The 16,038-nt window shown below is 36.8% G+C and overlaps 2 protein-coding genes across 4 annotated transcripts in view; one reads left to right on the forward strand and one right to left on the reverse strand.

Moving 5' to 3' along the window:
- Positions 1-3,364: 3,364 nt before the first annotated feature.
- Positions 3,365-15,744, reverse strand: LOC5508074 (proteasome subunit alpha type-1). The gene is made up of 13 exons (XM_032376857.2): positions 15,680-15,744; positions 15,419-15,463; positions 12,983-13,027; positions 12,211-12,267; positions 11,687-11,790; positions 9,989-10,077; positions 8,792-8,862; positions 5,725-5,808; positions 5,208-5,333; positions 4,920-4,991; positions 4,739-4,777; positions 4,422-4,460; positions 3,365-3,618 (listed from the first exon to the last, which is right to left on the reverse strand). Exons 1-13 carry the CDS (start codon positions 15,680-15,682, stop codon positions 3,568-3,570), a joined length of 825 nt encoding a protein of 274 aa, XP_032232748.1. The 5' UTR covers positions 15,683-15,744; the 3' UTR covers positions 3,365-3,567.
- The window catches only part of LOC5508088 (coiled-coil domain-containing protein 112), an 86,512-nt gene continuing 86,217 nt past the window's right edge, over positions 15,744-16,038 (forward strand). For all 3 annotated transcript variants that reach the window (XR_007308039.1, XM_048727461.1, XM_048727460.1), the window contains exon 1: positions 15,744-15,975. Coding sequence is in view for 2 of the 3 variants with exons in the window: in XM_048727461.1 (XP_048583418.1) it covers positions 15,866-15,975 (110 nt within the window). In the remaining variant the exon portion in view is untranslated. The remainder of the gene's footprint in view (positions 15,976-16,038) is intronic.

The raw sequence follows: 16,038 nt of genomic DNA on the forward strand, positions 1-16,038 counted from the left end.
TTTTGATTGCCTTTTTACGGAGCAGGGAGGGTCCAGCCTAGTCCCAGGCGTTCTTATCGGGTTTCATGTGGTTGGGTTCCCTGTGGATAGTAAGAGTTGTGACGTCACCGGTTTTATCTCCGAGCACAGGAAACCCGGTAAAAATGCCGACTGGGGAGGGTCACCTGTAAGGATGCTGTACGAGGATGCGTTCAAATGATCGTAGTAAATGCTTTTAAAGTTCTTTAAACCTTTCACTTATATCAATCTAGCCAAAACAAAGCATAGATAAACTTTCAAATACCAAAAAGGGAATTGAATTTGATTGAAATTTGAATTTTCTACAGATCTTTGAAAATTTTCCTGGCCGCGCTAAAAAGAAGAGTGAATAATTCCAAGTTTTGGCGGGAAAATCTGAAACAACGTATTTTCCTTAAATCTGTTAAAATTCAGAGACGGCAATACCACAAAATATTGGCGAATTGTTTTCTTTTGCAATGCTACCCACAATGAGGCGAAGAATAATTTAAAGTCGAGAATTGTATGCGAAAAAAGAAAATATCGTTTTGTTGTAGGTTTCAAAAACAGCGCGCGCTCGTGAGAATGTCGCCAATCTTGATTGCGAATGCAGCGGTCGCGCACGATGGAAAAACAATTCAAAGACTAAAAAATATCTGCTAAATTTTGCAGATTTGTTTCCTGAAGTTAAATAATCATTTTCCGGGATAAGATATAAAGATGCGCTGTGTCTACTTGCACGGCTTCCGGTGAAGGAGGAAAAAAAAACTAGCTGCACGGCTGTCTCCCATTTTCTTGATTTTTAACCTAAATAACAAGTTCCTGGCTTTGAAACACTTCCAAGATTATTAAGAACAGCCAAGAGATGTTTTTTAGCTTGAAAAGCTGTGCATTGAGTGACCGGCATTTGCCGGTAAGCCCCAGATAAACTTTACGGGTGTTTCTCAAAACGCCCGTTAAGGTAGGGCCCGGAAAAAAATCCCGATAACTCCACGGGAGCTCCCGTTAACTTACTGGGGATTACTTTTAATGCGATAATTGATACCCAAAACGATGTTTTTCCTTAATATTTTCAGCTGAATTTATAGATCAACTATTCATCTAGAATTAGCCAAGTTGAACTATCCAATTAGGTGCTTTTTTCCGATTAAACCTCGCCATTTTCAAGTTGTGTCGAGTTGTAGTAAATTTTGGCCTGAATTTTCATCACTCGAGGAAACCATGGCTAACACCATTTTATGGGATTCCCTACCAGCCAATCAGGTTTCTTTTCTGTCAATTGATTTGACATTTCGCTGTCACCGTGCGCCTAAAAAAATGTAAACAACTATGCGAAGGTATTGGAAGTTTGCTACAAAATGAGACTTTATCTACTTGTTCTTTGTCTTTTTTCGTAAAGTCCGATGCCACAGCAGTGTTTGGGGTACCAGTTGTCTACAGACATCGACAAATCTACGATTTTTATTGATATTCAATAATTATTTAGCCAATCTATTCATTAACTCTAAAAATTATAATTTGCTCATCGGGAACTCGTAAATAACCGGGACGCTACCGCTAGCTTTGAGAAACGCTCTTCCTCGCCCGGAAAAGTATCCCGAAAACTCTCCCGGTACCCTAACGGGCCCGGTAATTACCGGGAGTTTTGAGAAACGGCCCCCTGGGACTCTTTTTGCGCTCAACATTCTGGCTCGCGTGAAAGAGGGTCCAGTATTTATTGCATGCGCATGCGCATGCAAGTACCAATCAGCGATCTTCACTGCAAAAGTTGAAATACGAGCGCGCGCAATAACGGACGTGCCTAAGGAGGGTCGATTCCCGCTAGACCTTGTCGAGTGCAGAGCTCCGAAAATCAAATGTTTTGTACATGTGAAGGAATATCAGCGAACTGCTTGGGATTTGTTTTCTATAAAAACGCGATAGAATGTGATTGAAAATCAAATTCCAAAAAAGCGCGCGCTCGTTTGAAATGCCGCTATTGCCTAAAGCGCGCGTGTGAAAATAACGAAAACGGAAAAGCTCTTTGATTGATATATTTTCCAGACTCTTATTATCATCTGTCCTGTTCTCAGAAAAGATTGACAATCAAGTATTTACCCACGACCAAAATCAGCGTATTATTTCTGAAATCAACCCTCGCTCGTCCCTTTCGCAGCCATCTTTAACTAAGCAACCAGGCCACACCGCATATATGCGGTGTATTTTCGCGCATGCAATAAATACTGGACCCTCTTTGAATTGTCGAGCGCAAAGAGTCCCAGGTCTGGACTAATAATGCATGATGCATGAAATGTCGAACTCCACGCTTCGTTCATACTTCGGCGAGCATTTGCTAGCCGCTTGTTGCATAGCTTTTCAGGCTAAAATTCGTCGCTTGGCTGTTCTAAATAATCGTGGAAGTGTTTTAAAGCCAGAAACTTGTTATTTAGGCTAAAAATCGAGAAAACTGGAGACAGCCGTGCAGCTAGTTTTTTTTCCTCCTTTACCGGAAGCCTTGCAAGTAGACACAGCGATAAAGATGACGGTATATGTTTTCTCATGTAATTTCGTTGACATATCGATCTACGTCACAAATGACTGGACCCGGGCCTTTCAGTCCACGGCTTTTTTTCCCGAAGATTGACCAAAATACCTCAATATTACAGATTCGAGTTATGCGCGCGAACGCGTTTTTTATAGGGTCTATACGAACCACATACCATTCGGAAGATGAAAAGGATATATGGACTTTAAGGGTTGAGATAGCTATTGTGTGTATAAGTTATTAAGTGGATAAGGTGGAAAACGTGTGTGGTAGGTGGGTATGGTGTGTGGGTATGGTTGTGGGGTAGGTGGGTATGGTTAGGTGGGTATGGTTGTCTGGTAGGTGGGTATGGTTTTGTGGCAGGTGGGTATGGTTGTGGGTAAAACCTTTATATGTCGACAACAACGCAGATTTATGTTTTTAGAACGATATTTCGGCAGGCCAATACCTGCCTTCTTCAGGTTATAAAACCGTCCGGTGTTTCCTTCCTACGTTGCTGTGGGTAGGTGGGTATGGTTGTGGGTAGGTGGGTATGGTTGTGTGGTAGGTGGGTATGGTTGTGGGTATGGTCGTGTGTAGGTGGGTATGGTGTGTGGTAGGTGGGTATGGTTGTGTGGATACTGTGAAATTAAGTTTTTGCTTGCCCTAGACTGGGGAACTTTGTTTTAGATCGACAGTATTTATTGTTCCAGTGGACGGGATTTTGACCATTTAAAAAAACAATGCCAATCCCAAGCACCTTGAAAGCCCCTTCCCCTCCCCTTGGGGCTTGACATTGATAACTGCATAATTTCTTAGGGCATGTTGCGTTGCCAGGGTCTCATGAAGGACGTACAATTCGAATCACAATTGTTACTTTTATTTTGCAAGATCATGATAAGAGCCACAGTCTGAAGAATCGCAAATGTTAAAAGTGTTCCGTAATAAGGATGGTGTAGTGCAAGAGTCTCTAAAAGTGGTCTAATGTATTTTAGAAGTGGTGGTCTAATGCACTCTAAAAGTTATGATCACATATAGAAGGGGGGAAGTACAGATTTCACAGCAGCTCATCTCTCGTCATGCTCCATTGCCTCTGGCTTGGCATCATCACTCGCCTCCTGCAAGAAGTCATACTTCATATTAAAACACTTGAGCGGCAAGAAGTCATACTTCATATTAAAACACTTGAGCGGCAAGAAGTCATACTTCATATTAAAACACTTGAGCGGCAAGAATTCATACTTCATATTAAAACACTTGAGCGGCAAGAAGTCATACTTCATATTAAAACACTTGAGCGGCAAGAAGTCATACTTCATATTAAAACACTTGAGCGGTAAGAAGTCATACTTCATATTAAAACACTTGAGCGGCAAGAAGTCATACTTCATATTAAAACACTTGAGCGGCAAGAAGTCATACTTCATATTAAAACACTTGAGCGGCAAGAAGTCATACTTCATATTAAAACACTTGAGCGGCAAGAAGTCATACTTCATATTAAAACACTTGAGCGGCAAGAAGTCATACTTCATATTAAAACACTTGAGCGGTAAGAACAAAACAACACTGGGTTGTTTTATGTTTGTGACAGCCTTGGAGCATGTGAATCTCTCAACATGGATGTTTAGCTAGAGTCCCCACACTCACCAAATTTCATAAGGGCTTAAATAATACCTGTGGTAACATCTTTAGTGACAGTGTGTCCACATTTACACTTATGATTATAAACTATAAGGAGTCATTCCCTCGTGCCAATTGAGAAGGGATAAATACACCAAAACAAAAACAGGGGCTTCTTTTTTGTGTGTTTCGGATATTTTATGATAACACTTTTTATATTTTTTCTAGTTCTTTGGTCTTAATTTTGCACACATCGACGCAAGTTATAACGTAGCATAGAAAAACAGAGCACACAGACCTGTCCCTCTGCCATGGTGACATCCCCTGATGGGGCAGCCTGTGATGTAGAAGGAAACCTCTATTAAATAGACACATTTACTCTCTGTTGTCATCCTAAATAATACACATGAAACAGTTCCAGTATCCAAAAAAACCTGACCAAAAAGGAAACCCAACATAAAAAGGTATATTCAGGCACCAAAAATCCTTATCACCCATCAATCATTCATGGACCACCCCTCCCCTGCTGTGTATATACCACCCCTTCTGGGTTCTTGAGCAGTACACCGCTGCTGTGTATATAAAACCCTTTCTAGGTATGTAAGCAGCACTGACCTCTCCTCTTGGCTTCCTAGACTGGTCAAAGCCAGCAAGCTTACACTAGTAAAGGATAACTTTGTCACAAATTATCATGTATATTTATCACACATTCTACTAAATAGTACTAATGACTATAATATGCACTTATTCCTTGGAGGTGTGCAGTTTATCACAATTTATTTACGTAATAGGATACATATGGTGCCACGTCATCATCATTGTAAATGACAAAGTCCTGATCTTTGCCGACAAGCCCAATGGAACAATTCTGAAGGCAAATATAAAACATTAATGCCTCCATAAGTGCATCTAAGGTACCCCTAATCTGAAAGATCTAGTTTAAAAATACCAAATGAAATATGAAGAAATGCATGGAAAAACAATTAATCCAACTCTCCCACTTTTGGAGAAGGACAACAAATCAGGCAAATACTTTTATTTGAGAGAGTGTCTCTCTGTGCCTTGAGACCATCAACATTTTTACCTTTGTTGTGAGTTCCTGTTCATTTGGGAGAGTCTCTCTCAGCGCCTTCAGGCCATGCTTGATGAGCTCTTCTGGTTCACAGTCACCAAATGCATCCAGGTATTTTTCCAGGTAGGTCCTTGCTGACTGATAACAAACAACACTTTAAAGATAAAAAGGTGTCTGTAATAAGCATGATGTTATACAGTACTATAAAAAGCAACCAATCATATCAATCTTTGTAACCAAACATCACAACAATGTTTGAAAAAGCTTCTTACTGAAAAGAATTGTAATAGCAAGAAGTGGGAAAATTCACAAAAAAGTTTGGTTTCACTTATTAAATCAAGTGAAATGGAGATTCACTTTAAACATGGGTACAGTTTGTTCCACAATGAGTCTGTCTGACACAGTTAAGGCATGTGTTAGACTATCTCCCAGAGTGAAAACCATGTAAATATTCTACCAGTGAGCGACTACCAATAGCCATCTGAAAATGTACCTGTAAAAGATTACCAATAGCCATTCAAATATTTACCTGTGAGCGGGCACCAATAGCCATTGCTTTACAGTCAAAATAATTGGCAGATGGACAGGTTTGAAAGATGTGCGGTCCCATGTCCTGTGTGAGTGAATAGATTGGTGAGAGTAAACATTTGGCACAAATTTCTATTAGTTGCTACTGCATTGACACCTTTCACAGAACAATAACAACATAATGCCATTAACAATAACAACATAATGTCATTAACAATAACATAATGCCATTAACAATAACAACATAATGCCATTAACAATAACATAATGCCATTAACAATAACAACATAATGCCATTAACAATAACATAATGCCATTAACAATAACAACATAATGCCATTAACAATAACATAATGCCATTAACAATAACAACATAATGCCATTAACAATAACAACATAATGCCATTAACAATAACATAATGCCATTAACAATAACAACATAATGTCATCAACAATAACAACATAATGCCATTAACAATAACAACATAATGTCATCAACAATAACAACATAATGCCATTAACAATAACAACATAATGTCATTAACAATAACAACATAATGCCATTAACAATAACATAATGCCATTAACAATAACATAATGCCATTAACAATAACAACATAATGCCATTAACAATAACAACATAATGCCATTAACAATAACAACATAATGCCATTGACAATAACAACATAATGTCATTAACAATAACATAATGCCATTAACAATAATAACATAATGTCATTAACAATAACAACATAATGTCATTAACAATAACAACATAATGTCATTAACAATAACAACATAATGTCATTAACAATAACATAATGCCATTAACAATAACAACATAATGTCATTAACAATAACATAATGCCATTAACAATAACAACATAATGCCATTGACAATAACAACATAATGTCATTAACAATAACAACATAATGCCATTAACAATAACAACATAATGCCATTGACAATAACAACATAATGCCATTAACAATAACAACATAATGCCATTAACAATAACATAATGCCATTAACAATAACAACATAATACCATTAACAATAACATAATGCCATTAACAATAACAACATAATGCCATTAACAATAACATAATGCCATTAACAATAACAACATAATGCCATTAACAATAACAACATAATGCCATTAACAATAACATAATGCCATTAACAATAACAACATAATGTCATCAACAATAACAACATAATGCCATTAACAATAACAACATAATGTCATCAACAATAACAACATAATGCCATTAACAATAACAACATAATGTCATTAACAATAACAACATAATGCCATTAACAATAACATAATGCCATTAACAATAACATAATGCCATTAACAATAACAACATAATGCCATTAACAATAACAACATAATGCCATTAACAATAACAACATAATGCCATTGACAATAACAACATAATGTCATTAACAATAACATAATGCCATTAACAATAATAACATAATGTCATTAACAATAACAACATAATGTCATTAACAATAACATAATGCCATTAACAATAATAACATAATGTCATTAACAATAACAACATAATGTCATTAACAATAACAACATAATGTCATTAACAATAACAACATAATGTCATTAACAATAACATAATGCCATTAACAATAACAACATAATGTCATTAACAATAACATAATGCCATTAACAATAACAACATAATGTCATTAACAATAACATAATGCCATTAACAATAACAACATAATGTCATTAACAATAACATAATGCCATTAACAATAACAACATAATGCCATTGACAATAACAACATAATGTCATTAACAATAACAACATAATGCCATTAACAATAACAACATAATGCCATTGACAATAACAACATAATGCCATTAACAATAACAACATAATGCCATTAACAATAACATAATGCCATTAACAATAACAACATAATGCCATTAACAATAACAACATAATGCCATTAACAATAACAACATAATGCCATTAACAATAACATAATGCCATTAACAATAACAACATAATGCCATTAACAATAACAACATAATGCCATTAACAATAACATAATGCCATTAACAATAACAACATAATGTCATCAACAATAACAACATAATGCCATTAACAATAACAACATAATGTCATCAACAATAACAACATAATGCCATTAACAATAACAACATAATGTCATTAACAATAACAACATAATGCCATTAACAATAACATAATGCCATTAACAATAACATAATGCCATTAACAATAACAACATAATGCCATTAACAATAACAACATAATGCCATTAACAATAACAACATAATGCCATTGACAATAACAACATAATGTCATTAACAATAACATAATGCCATTAACAATAATAACATAATGTCATTAACAATAACAACATAATGTCATTAACAATAACATAATGCCATTAACAATAACAACATAATGTCATTAACAATAACATAATGCCATTAACAATAACAACATAATGTCATTAACAATAACATAATGCCATTAACAATAACAACATAATGTCATTAACAATAACATAATGCCATTAACAATAACAACATAATGCCATTGACAATAACAACATAATGTCATTAACAATAACAACATAATGCCATTAACAATAACATAATGCCATTAACAATAACAACATAATGCCATTAACAATAACAACATAATGCCATTAACAATAACAACATAATGCCATTAACAATAACAACATAATGTCATTAACAATAACATAATGCCATTAACAATAACAACATAATGTCATTAATAATAACAACATAATGCCATTAACAGTATCAATGGAAGCCCCAACATGAGTTTTATCAACAACTCCAACAATAAAATACTAACAATCACCATGAAAAACCAACCATGAAAACAACACCATTATAAATATCAACAACAATAACAACTGCAAAAAAACACCAACCCTAAAAAAAAACATCAGCTTGTCAGGTTATATCATATAGTAACAACAAAAAACATCAAAATCAACACTGACAAAAACAACAACAGAATGCTTGTCAGCTTACGTCATAGCCAACGACAAGCAGCCCAACACCATAAGGACGACGGCCATACCGCTGCGTGGGGATTTGCATTTCTGGTTGGAATGTTAAGGTTGAAACAGTAGCAAAACCTGGATACAAATGATTAGCTGACCTTATTTTCTACTCTACTGTTATAGAGTAATAGTGTTGGACTGTGGGACTATAATGTACAGTAATAGTGTTGGACTGTGGGACTATATACGGTAATAGGGTTGGACTGTGGGACTATATGCAGTAATAGGGTTGGACTGTGGGACTATTTACAGTAATAGAGCTAGACTGTGGGACTATATACAGTAATACGGCTACACTGTGGGACTATATACAGTAATAGGGTTGGACTGTGGGACATATACAGTTATAGGGTTGGACTGTGGGACTATATACAGTAATACAGCTACACTGTGGGACTTTATACAGTAATAGGGTTGGACTGTGGGACTATATACAGTTATAGGGTTGGACTGTAGGACTATATACAGTAATAGGGTTGGACTGTGGGACTATATACAGTTATAGGGTTGGACTGTAGGACTATATACAGTAATAGGGTTGGACTGTGGGACTATATACAGTAATAGGGTTGGACTGTGGGACTATATACAGTAATAGGGTTGGACTGTGGGACTATATACAGTTATAGGGTTGGACTGTAGGACTATATGTATACAGTAATAGGGTTGGACTGTGGGACTATATGTATACAGTAATAGGGTTGGACTGTGGGACTATATACAGTAATAGGGTTGGACTGTGGGACTATATACAGTTATAGGGTTGGACTGTGGGACTATATACAGTAATAGGGTTGGACTGTGGGACTATATACAGTTATAGGGTTGGACTGTAGGACTATATACAGTTATAGGGTTGGACTGTAGGACTATATACAGTAATAGGGTTGGACTGTGGGACTATAATATACAGTAATAGGGTTGGACTGTGGGACTATAATATACAGTAATAGGGTTGGACTGTGGGACTATATACAGTTATAGGGTTGGACTGTGGGACTATTATACTAAACAGTATAGGGTTGGACTGTGGGACTATTATACTAAACAGTATAGGGTTGGACTGTGGGACTATTATACTAAACAGTATAGGGTTGGACTGTGGGACTATTATACTAAACAGTATAGGGTTGGACTGTGCTGCTATACTGTAGTTCAAGGATACTATCTCCAACACTTGACACCAGTCTTGTTATAGGTAGCATTGTATCATATGCATATTTAGAATTTAAACATTCATTCCTCATGAACTTGCTGAAAAAAGGGTCACATTTGAGAATAATCAATGATTTGAAACTCATATAAAAAGAGATTTCAAACTCATCCATATAAAAAGAGAGCTTCCAAAAATGTAAAGTGTTTTGTATATATCTCTTCTATACAGTACCGCTCACGAACATAGGGACACTGTTTGCAAAATTTGCGAACATATAGACTGGTCGCGAACATATGCAAAATAAACAGTTTGACGAACGGTAACGTGTAGCAGCTAGAACAGCTAGCTGCTAGCGAAGACTTAATAACAGCGGGAAGCCATTTATTTGACAAAGACATGTAATAAACACAGGAGAATTAGTTTGAGAAAGAAATGCTGATCCGCTATTCGAGGATTTTGGAATGTGTGTTAACTGCTACTTAACTGCATAATTACAATTGAAAATGTATTTTATAACCGTTTATAACCGTATCTTATGCTTCTGTAATTGTAAATCTTTAGAAATTGTTATATTAAAATAATTTTGATAAAAATGTCTCTGCCTCGATATTTCCACTCAACGTCACACATTCCGTGTTTATATCCTCAATCCAAGCGAACAGGATGCGTTGTAAAATAAATGGCTTCCAACTGTTCAAAAGTCTTCACTAACAGTTTTCACACTTTCAGATATCTTCGAAGGATATAAAGCGATTGGCATTCCTTCCCAAAACGAATTCTCCCGTGTCTAATACAAGTCTTTGTTAAATAAATGGCTTTCCGATGTTCAAAATTCTTCGCTAGCAGTTTTCGCACATTCGAAATCTTCGAAGGATATCAAGCGATCGGCATTCCTTCTCCTGTGCTTATTACAAGTCTTTGTCAAATAAATGGCTTCAAGCTGTTCAAAAAAGTCTTCGCTAGCAGTTGTCACACATTCGTCAATCTTCGAAGAATATCAAGCAATCGGCAGCTGTTCAAAAGTCTTCGCTAACAGTTGTCACACATTCGAAAATCTTTGAAGAATATCAAGCGATAGGCATTCCTTCCCCAAATTAATTCTCCCGTGTGTAATACAAGTATTTGTTAAATAAATGGCTTCCCGCTGTTCAAAAGTATTCGCTAGCAGTTGTCACACATTCGACTATCTTCGAAGAATATCAAGCGATCGACATTCCTTCTCTCTTTGGGGTAAGCTTTTGAGAATAAACTAACTTTTTTGCCTGTGTCTGCCCTCGTAAATCCACGATCAAATCTTTCACATGCTTTGGCTTTCCTCCGCCATCTTTTTCGTTTTATTTCTCAAACTTGAAAGTGTCTTGTCTTGATCGTCTACAAATAATTGAACTCGAGGCATATCAGACTATAACTGAATTTGTTGTTTCTGATTTTAACGTTAACCATAGCTCTCAGCTGACGTTTACACGAACAATTTATTTGAATCGCTTGCAGAACTCCAGTATGTATTTTAAGTAAGTATCAGTTACACGGTTTGAGTTCCCGTTTGTCAAACGGTTTGTCCCGGTCTGTTCGCGAACACTGTGTTCGCGAACAATTTCGCCAACACATGTCCGAGAGCGGTACTGTATGTCTTTACCCCTCTAAGCTCATCCAGATTGAACCAAGGAACACTAGCTATCATCACAGCCCGTTGTTACTAGTACCCACCTGAGAAGTCTTGCATCTGCAGTAAGCCCAGCTATGGATACTCCAACATGAGTGTCTATGGGCAGGATCTTCTTCTGATGAGCTGACAACTCTGATGGTGCACGCTAAAATATTCATGTAGTTGAAGAAGGTCTTCCAAAATAGGCTTCAACTTATCAACAACAATCATCTCTTTCGTCCCCATGGGGGATTCAATGAATTTTGCTAAACAAGGGTTTTTAATTACCAGGTGAAGTATTCAACCCCCTAAAATACCAGGCGAAGTATTCAATCCCCCGGAAAATACCAGGCGAAGTAATATTTTGACAATAGATAGTAGAGTTGTTTCTATCACACCGCTTGGGATGATCTTCTATTCGCTCAATTGATACATCAGCATATGGATCTGATGAACTTCAACTTGCAATTGTCATTTTCGGCTTTGCATTACATCTTTGGGGTATAACAGGGCTGACAGGGACAAAGTGAGTAGAAAGAAAAAAAATTGCAGATCAGATGTCTGAATCAATAAAATGCAAAGTTACCTTTAATGCCACAATGACAGCATGAGTCTTTGATTTCAAAGCAACAGTTGCAGAGCCCTTAAACAAAAACAATTAACACATTTAGTTCAGTAAAAAAATATCATATGTTATCATCATCATCCTTCTGCCTTGGCCCATACACTACCCCTTCACACCCTACAGTCGGCCATCGCCCCTGACACACCCTACAGTCGGCCATCGCCCCTGACACACCCTGCTGATCTTTGTCGGTTTCCCATAGGATCATATGGAAAGTTTTTTTATGTTATAATAATTTTCAACATGTGATTCTCATGACTATTAAGTAATCGTCCAAGTAAGAACTAGGCAAAGTCCCATTGTCCTGCAGCAAAAAGCTTTCCCCACAAAGGATATTTTTTGTACTAAACATACAGGCATAATATACACTAAAGTGAGATTTTGAGGAAATTACAAGAAATAGTACAGTATGTGCTCCATAATATATCTTATTGGAGATTTTCTGTTATGAACCAACTGTTAAATAGAACCAATAGAATAGTTTTTGCTTGACATGATTTCACAAGGTTCTCCACAATAGATTTTTCTAATAAGCCATATTACACATACTAATAAACCTAAAAACTCGATTATTAAAAATGTCAGGCAGTATTTAGCTTTATGTGTCACTTATGTTGTAATTGTGTGTGTCTTGAGCACTCTTTCCAGTAAAATAATGATTCACAACAAATTAGAAATAAAACATGATTTATGGGTGAATGTAAAAGACATCTTATTTCTCTGCATGAATCACCTGCTTCACAGCCTCCATGGCATATTCAATCTGATGAATTCTCCCCTAAAATAAGTAAGATAGTAAAAATGATAATGTAGATGAGGTATAGGTATATGAAGATGAGGTTTAAGTGTGTAGGCGACATGAGCATTCAAGCACTCCATGTGCTTCTGGTTACAATTTTTTCATCATGAGCAAGGGGTGGAAAGTTCTCACTTTTCTATTTTCTGAATATTTTCTTCTAAATATAAAATTTGGCTTTTCCTGTTCAGAAAAATGATTCATCCCATCACCGGCACTATTGTGGCACTTTTTAGTGCATTGAAAAATCTTTCGATGTTTGATGTGATAGGATGTCTATCTTTTGCTATTTTTTGGTATTGGAGAGTGAGGACCCGAAATAATTCCAGGACCCGAAACGATCCCCAAAAGTTCCCCAACTGATCCTGGGACCCAAAACGATCCCCAAGAGTCCCCGAAATGAACCCCAAGGAATTGCAGTAATGGACAAACAAAAGGAATGTGGAAGGATTGGCTTTCAGTTTTAAAAACATATGAACATTTTAGCGTTATTTGTGTTACTAATATACGACTGCGTGGGAAATACAGTGGTTGAGTCAGGAATTGGGGTCAAATGACAATTTCCGTGATAGTAATTTGAAGAACCAGGCGTGAATAAATCATTTATAGATAACAAGTCTCCATATCGATCCACAGATAAAACATAAGGTTATTCTTAAAGTTACTTTTGTGCATGTTTGTTTGTATTCGGTAAATGAAAGACCTATCACGAGACCATGCAGGTTTGTATGGCCGACTACATAAAGGAAATTCAAAACTCACATAAATATTTCTTTCAACTAAAGCCACATCTTGCAACGGTAGTAAAAGGGTTGTTCGGGTGAGTTACTCAGTGTGCTTTTGTTGTTACGGCCAAACCGGCTGCCTAAAATGTGTCGGTAAATACAGTATTCGCTCATGTGAACATGGATTTCGTGGTGAAATACACGTTTAGTTGTCAAATGAATATGGATTTTTAGGGGTGATGTTTACCGGAAACGAGATTTATATTGTTAGAGTCATGTGTCGGAACTGCAAATGTTTAGAGTGATGGAAGGTCAACAGTTTTGGTTGTTCTAAGCAAGGCTGTGCTATGTTAATGTTGTATTTCTTTCAGTAGCAATTAAAAGTTGTGTATTTGTTTTGGACTCTGTTTATGGGTTTACGGGGCAAAAGCCTTAATTATGCTTTAAGAATTTTATAAATATGCTTTAAGCAAGTGATTACTTCTGCTTTCCCTTTGTCCATTACCGCAATTCCTTGAGGTCGATTTCGGGGACTCCTCGGTATGGATCACTTGGGGTACTTTTGGGGATCATTTCGGGTCCTGGGATCATTTCGGGTCCTGTACAGTGCCAAACTGAAAACTTACATTATATTTTACAGAGAAAGAATCAAAATAAAAAATATTTGGCACAAATTCTAAAAGTAAGCGGTGACCAAAAAAGTTTCACTGTGTCTATTTGCACGGCTTCCGGTGAAGGAGGAAAAAAAAAACTAGCTGCACGGCTGTCTCCCATTTTCTCGATTTTTAGCCTAAATAACAAGTTTCTGGCTTTGAAACACTTCCACGATTACTAAGAACAGCCAAGAGATGTTTTTTAGCTTGAAAAGCTGTGCATTGAGTGACCCGCAAATGCTCGGCACAGTATGAACGAAGCGTGGAGTTCGACACTTCTTGTTTTCGCCATAACAGCTGTGCAAGGAGAAAAAAGTAGATACACTTCCCTTTTTTCTTTTTGCCATTAAGCCAAAATGAAAAGTTTTGACTTTAGAAACCTCCTCCTGTCATTTAGAACCATCAAACAATGGCTTCTAGCTTGAAAAAATTCGCAAAAGGCAACATGCAATCATGAAATGTCGAACTCCACGCATCGTTCATACTTTGCCGAGCATTTGCGGGGCGCTTGTTGCATAGCTTTTCAGGCTAAAAATCATCGCTTGGCTGTTCTAAATAATCGTGGACGTGTTTTAAAGCCAGGAACTTGTTATTTAGGCTAAAAATCAACAAAACTGGAGACAGCCGTGTAGCTAGCTTTTTTCCTCCTTTACCGGAAGCCGTGCAAGTAGATACAGCATATTTCTTTTATGTTGTCTTTTGCGAGATATGAAATGATGTAGGGGTTTAATAGAAGTCTCACAAAACAGTACCAAGACAACCAAACTATGATGTAATGAGAAATTCTCTAGGTGGAATAGGAGATAATCATTATTAAGTAGGTTTTAAATCTACCGTATCCCCTCAGATAGAGGAGATCTATCTATGGTACTTATGATGCTGAGAACAAAAGTACGTTGCTTACCAAGTTTAGTGAAAAGCCAAACACAAAAAGTACTCAAATCTCGCTATACATGCGGAATAATGTCATCAACGGTGTTCTATGTTCTTCTTACCTGTGGGCTCCATACTGTAACATCATTGTCGTACTGGTTGCGGAACTAAAACCACACGTTGGACAAAAAAGTTTGACAACATGAGTCAGCACATGTACTCAAATCATCTTAACGGCAAACTTGAATCCGAGACATGCTTGGCCTCAAATACACCTCATATTCACAAAAGGGGGAATTTAGACAAGTTTTACTGCAATAAGAGGCATGGGAGTAGATATAGCCGTGAAAGTAATAAATCTGGCTAAAGGTGGTTTGTCTTACCATTTTGACTTCGGGAAGAAAGGCCGATTTTTGTACTAATGGGTGTAACCGCTGGCATCTTGAGCCGTCGAATCATGTTACGTATCACGAAATTAGAAACAAAATGGCGGCAATGACAACAACACAAACAAAGAGCAAGAAAGCAAATTTTTTGCTATGACTTGGCCATCATAACGACAAGCAGTCATGAGTCACCGATCTAATGGTTGTGGAAAAAAGGGCTCTTCGAAAGGAAGTTCACGGGAGCCTGCCAAAAAATCTGAGTTTTTCGAGAAGTTTGAACAGATTGAAAGAGAGTGAGTACAAATGTGACATTTATAAAATAGCACTTGTAAAACCGAGTGATGTTGTGTCTCTTG

The sequence above is a fragment of the Nematostella vectensis genome, chromosome 5, assembly GCF_932526225.1.
Source record: "Nematostella vectensis chromosome 5, jaNemVect1.1, whole genome shotgun sequence".
NCBI classification, from domain to species: domain Eukaryota; kingdom Metazoa; phylum Cnidaria; class Anthozoa; order Actiniaria; family Edwardsiidae; genus Nematostella; species Nematostella vectensis.

Excerpts from the sequence above, each read along its gene's own strand:
- LOC5508074 (XM_032376857.2), bottom strand. Across the intron at positions 10,078-11,686 it reads GCAGATGCAAGACTTCTCAG|CAAGTTCATGAGGAATGAAT; the intron begins GTGGGTACTAGT and ends CCCTTTTTTCAG. Across the intron at positions 4,992-5,207 it reads AACAGGAACTCACAACAAAG|AATTGTTCCATTGGGCTTGT; the intron begins GTAAAAATGTTG and ends ATTTGCCTTCAG.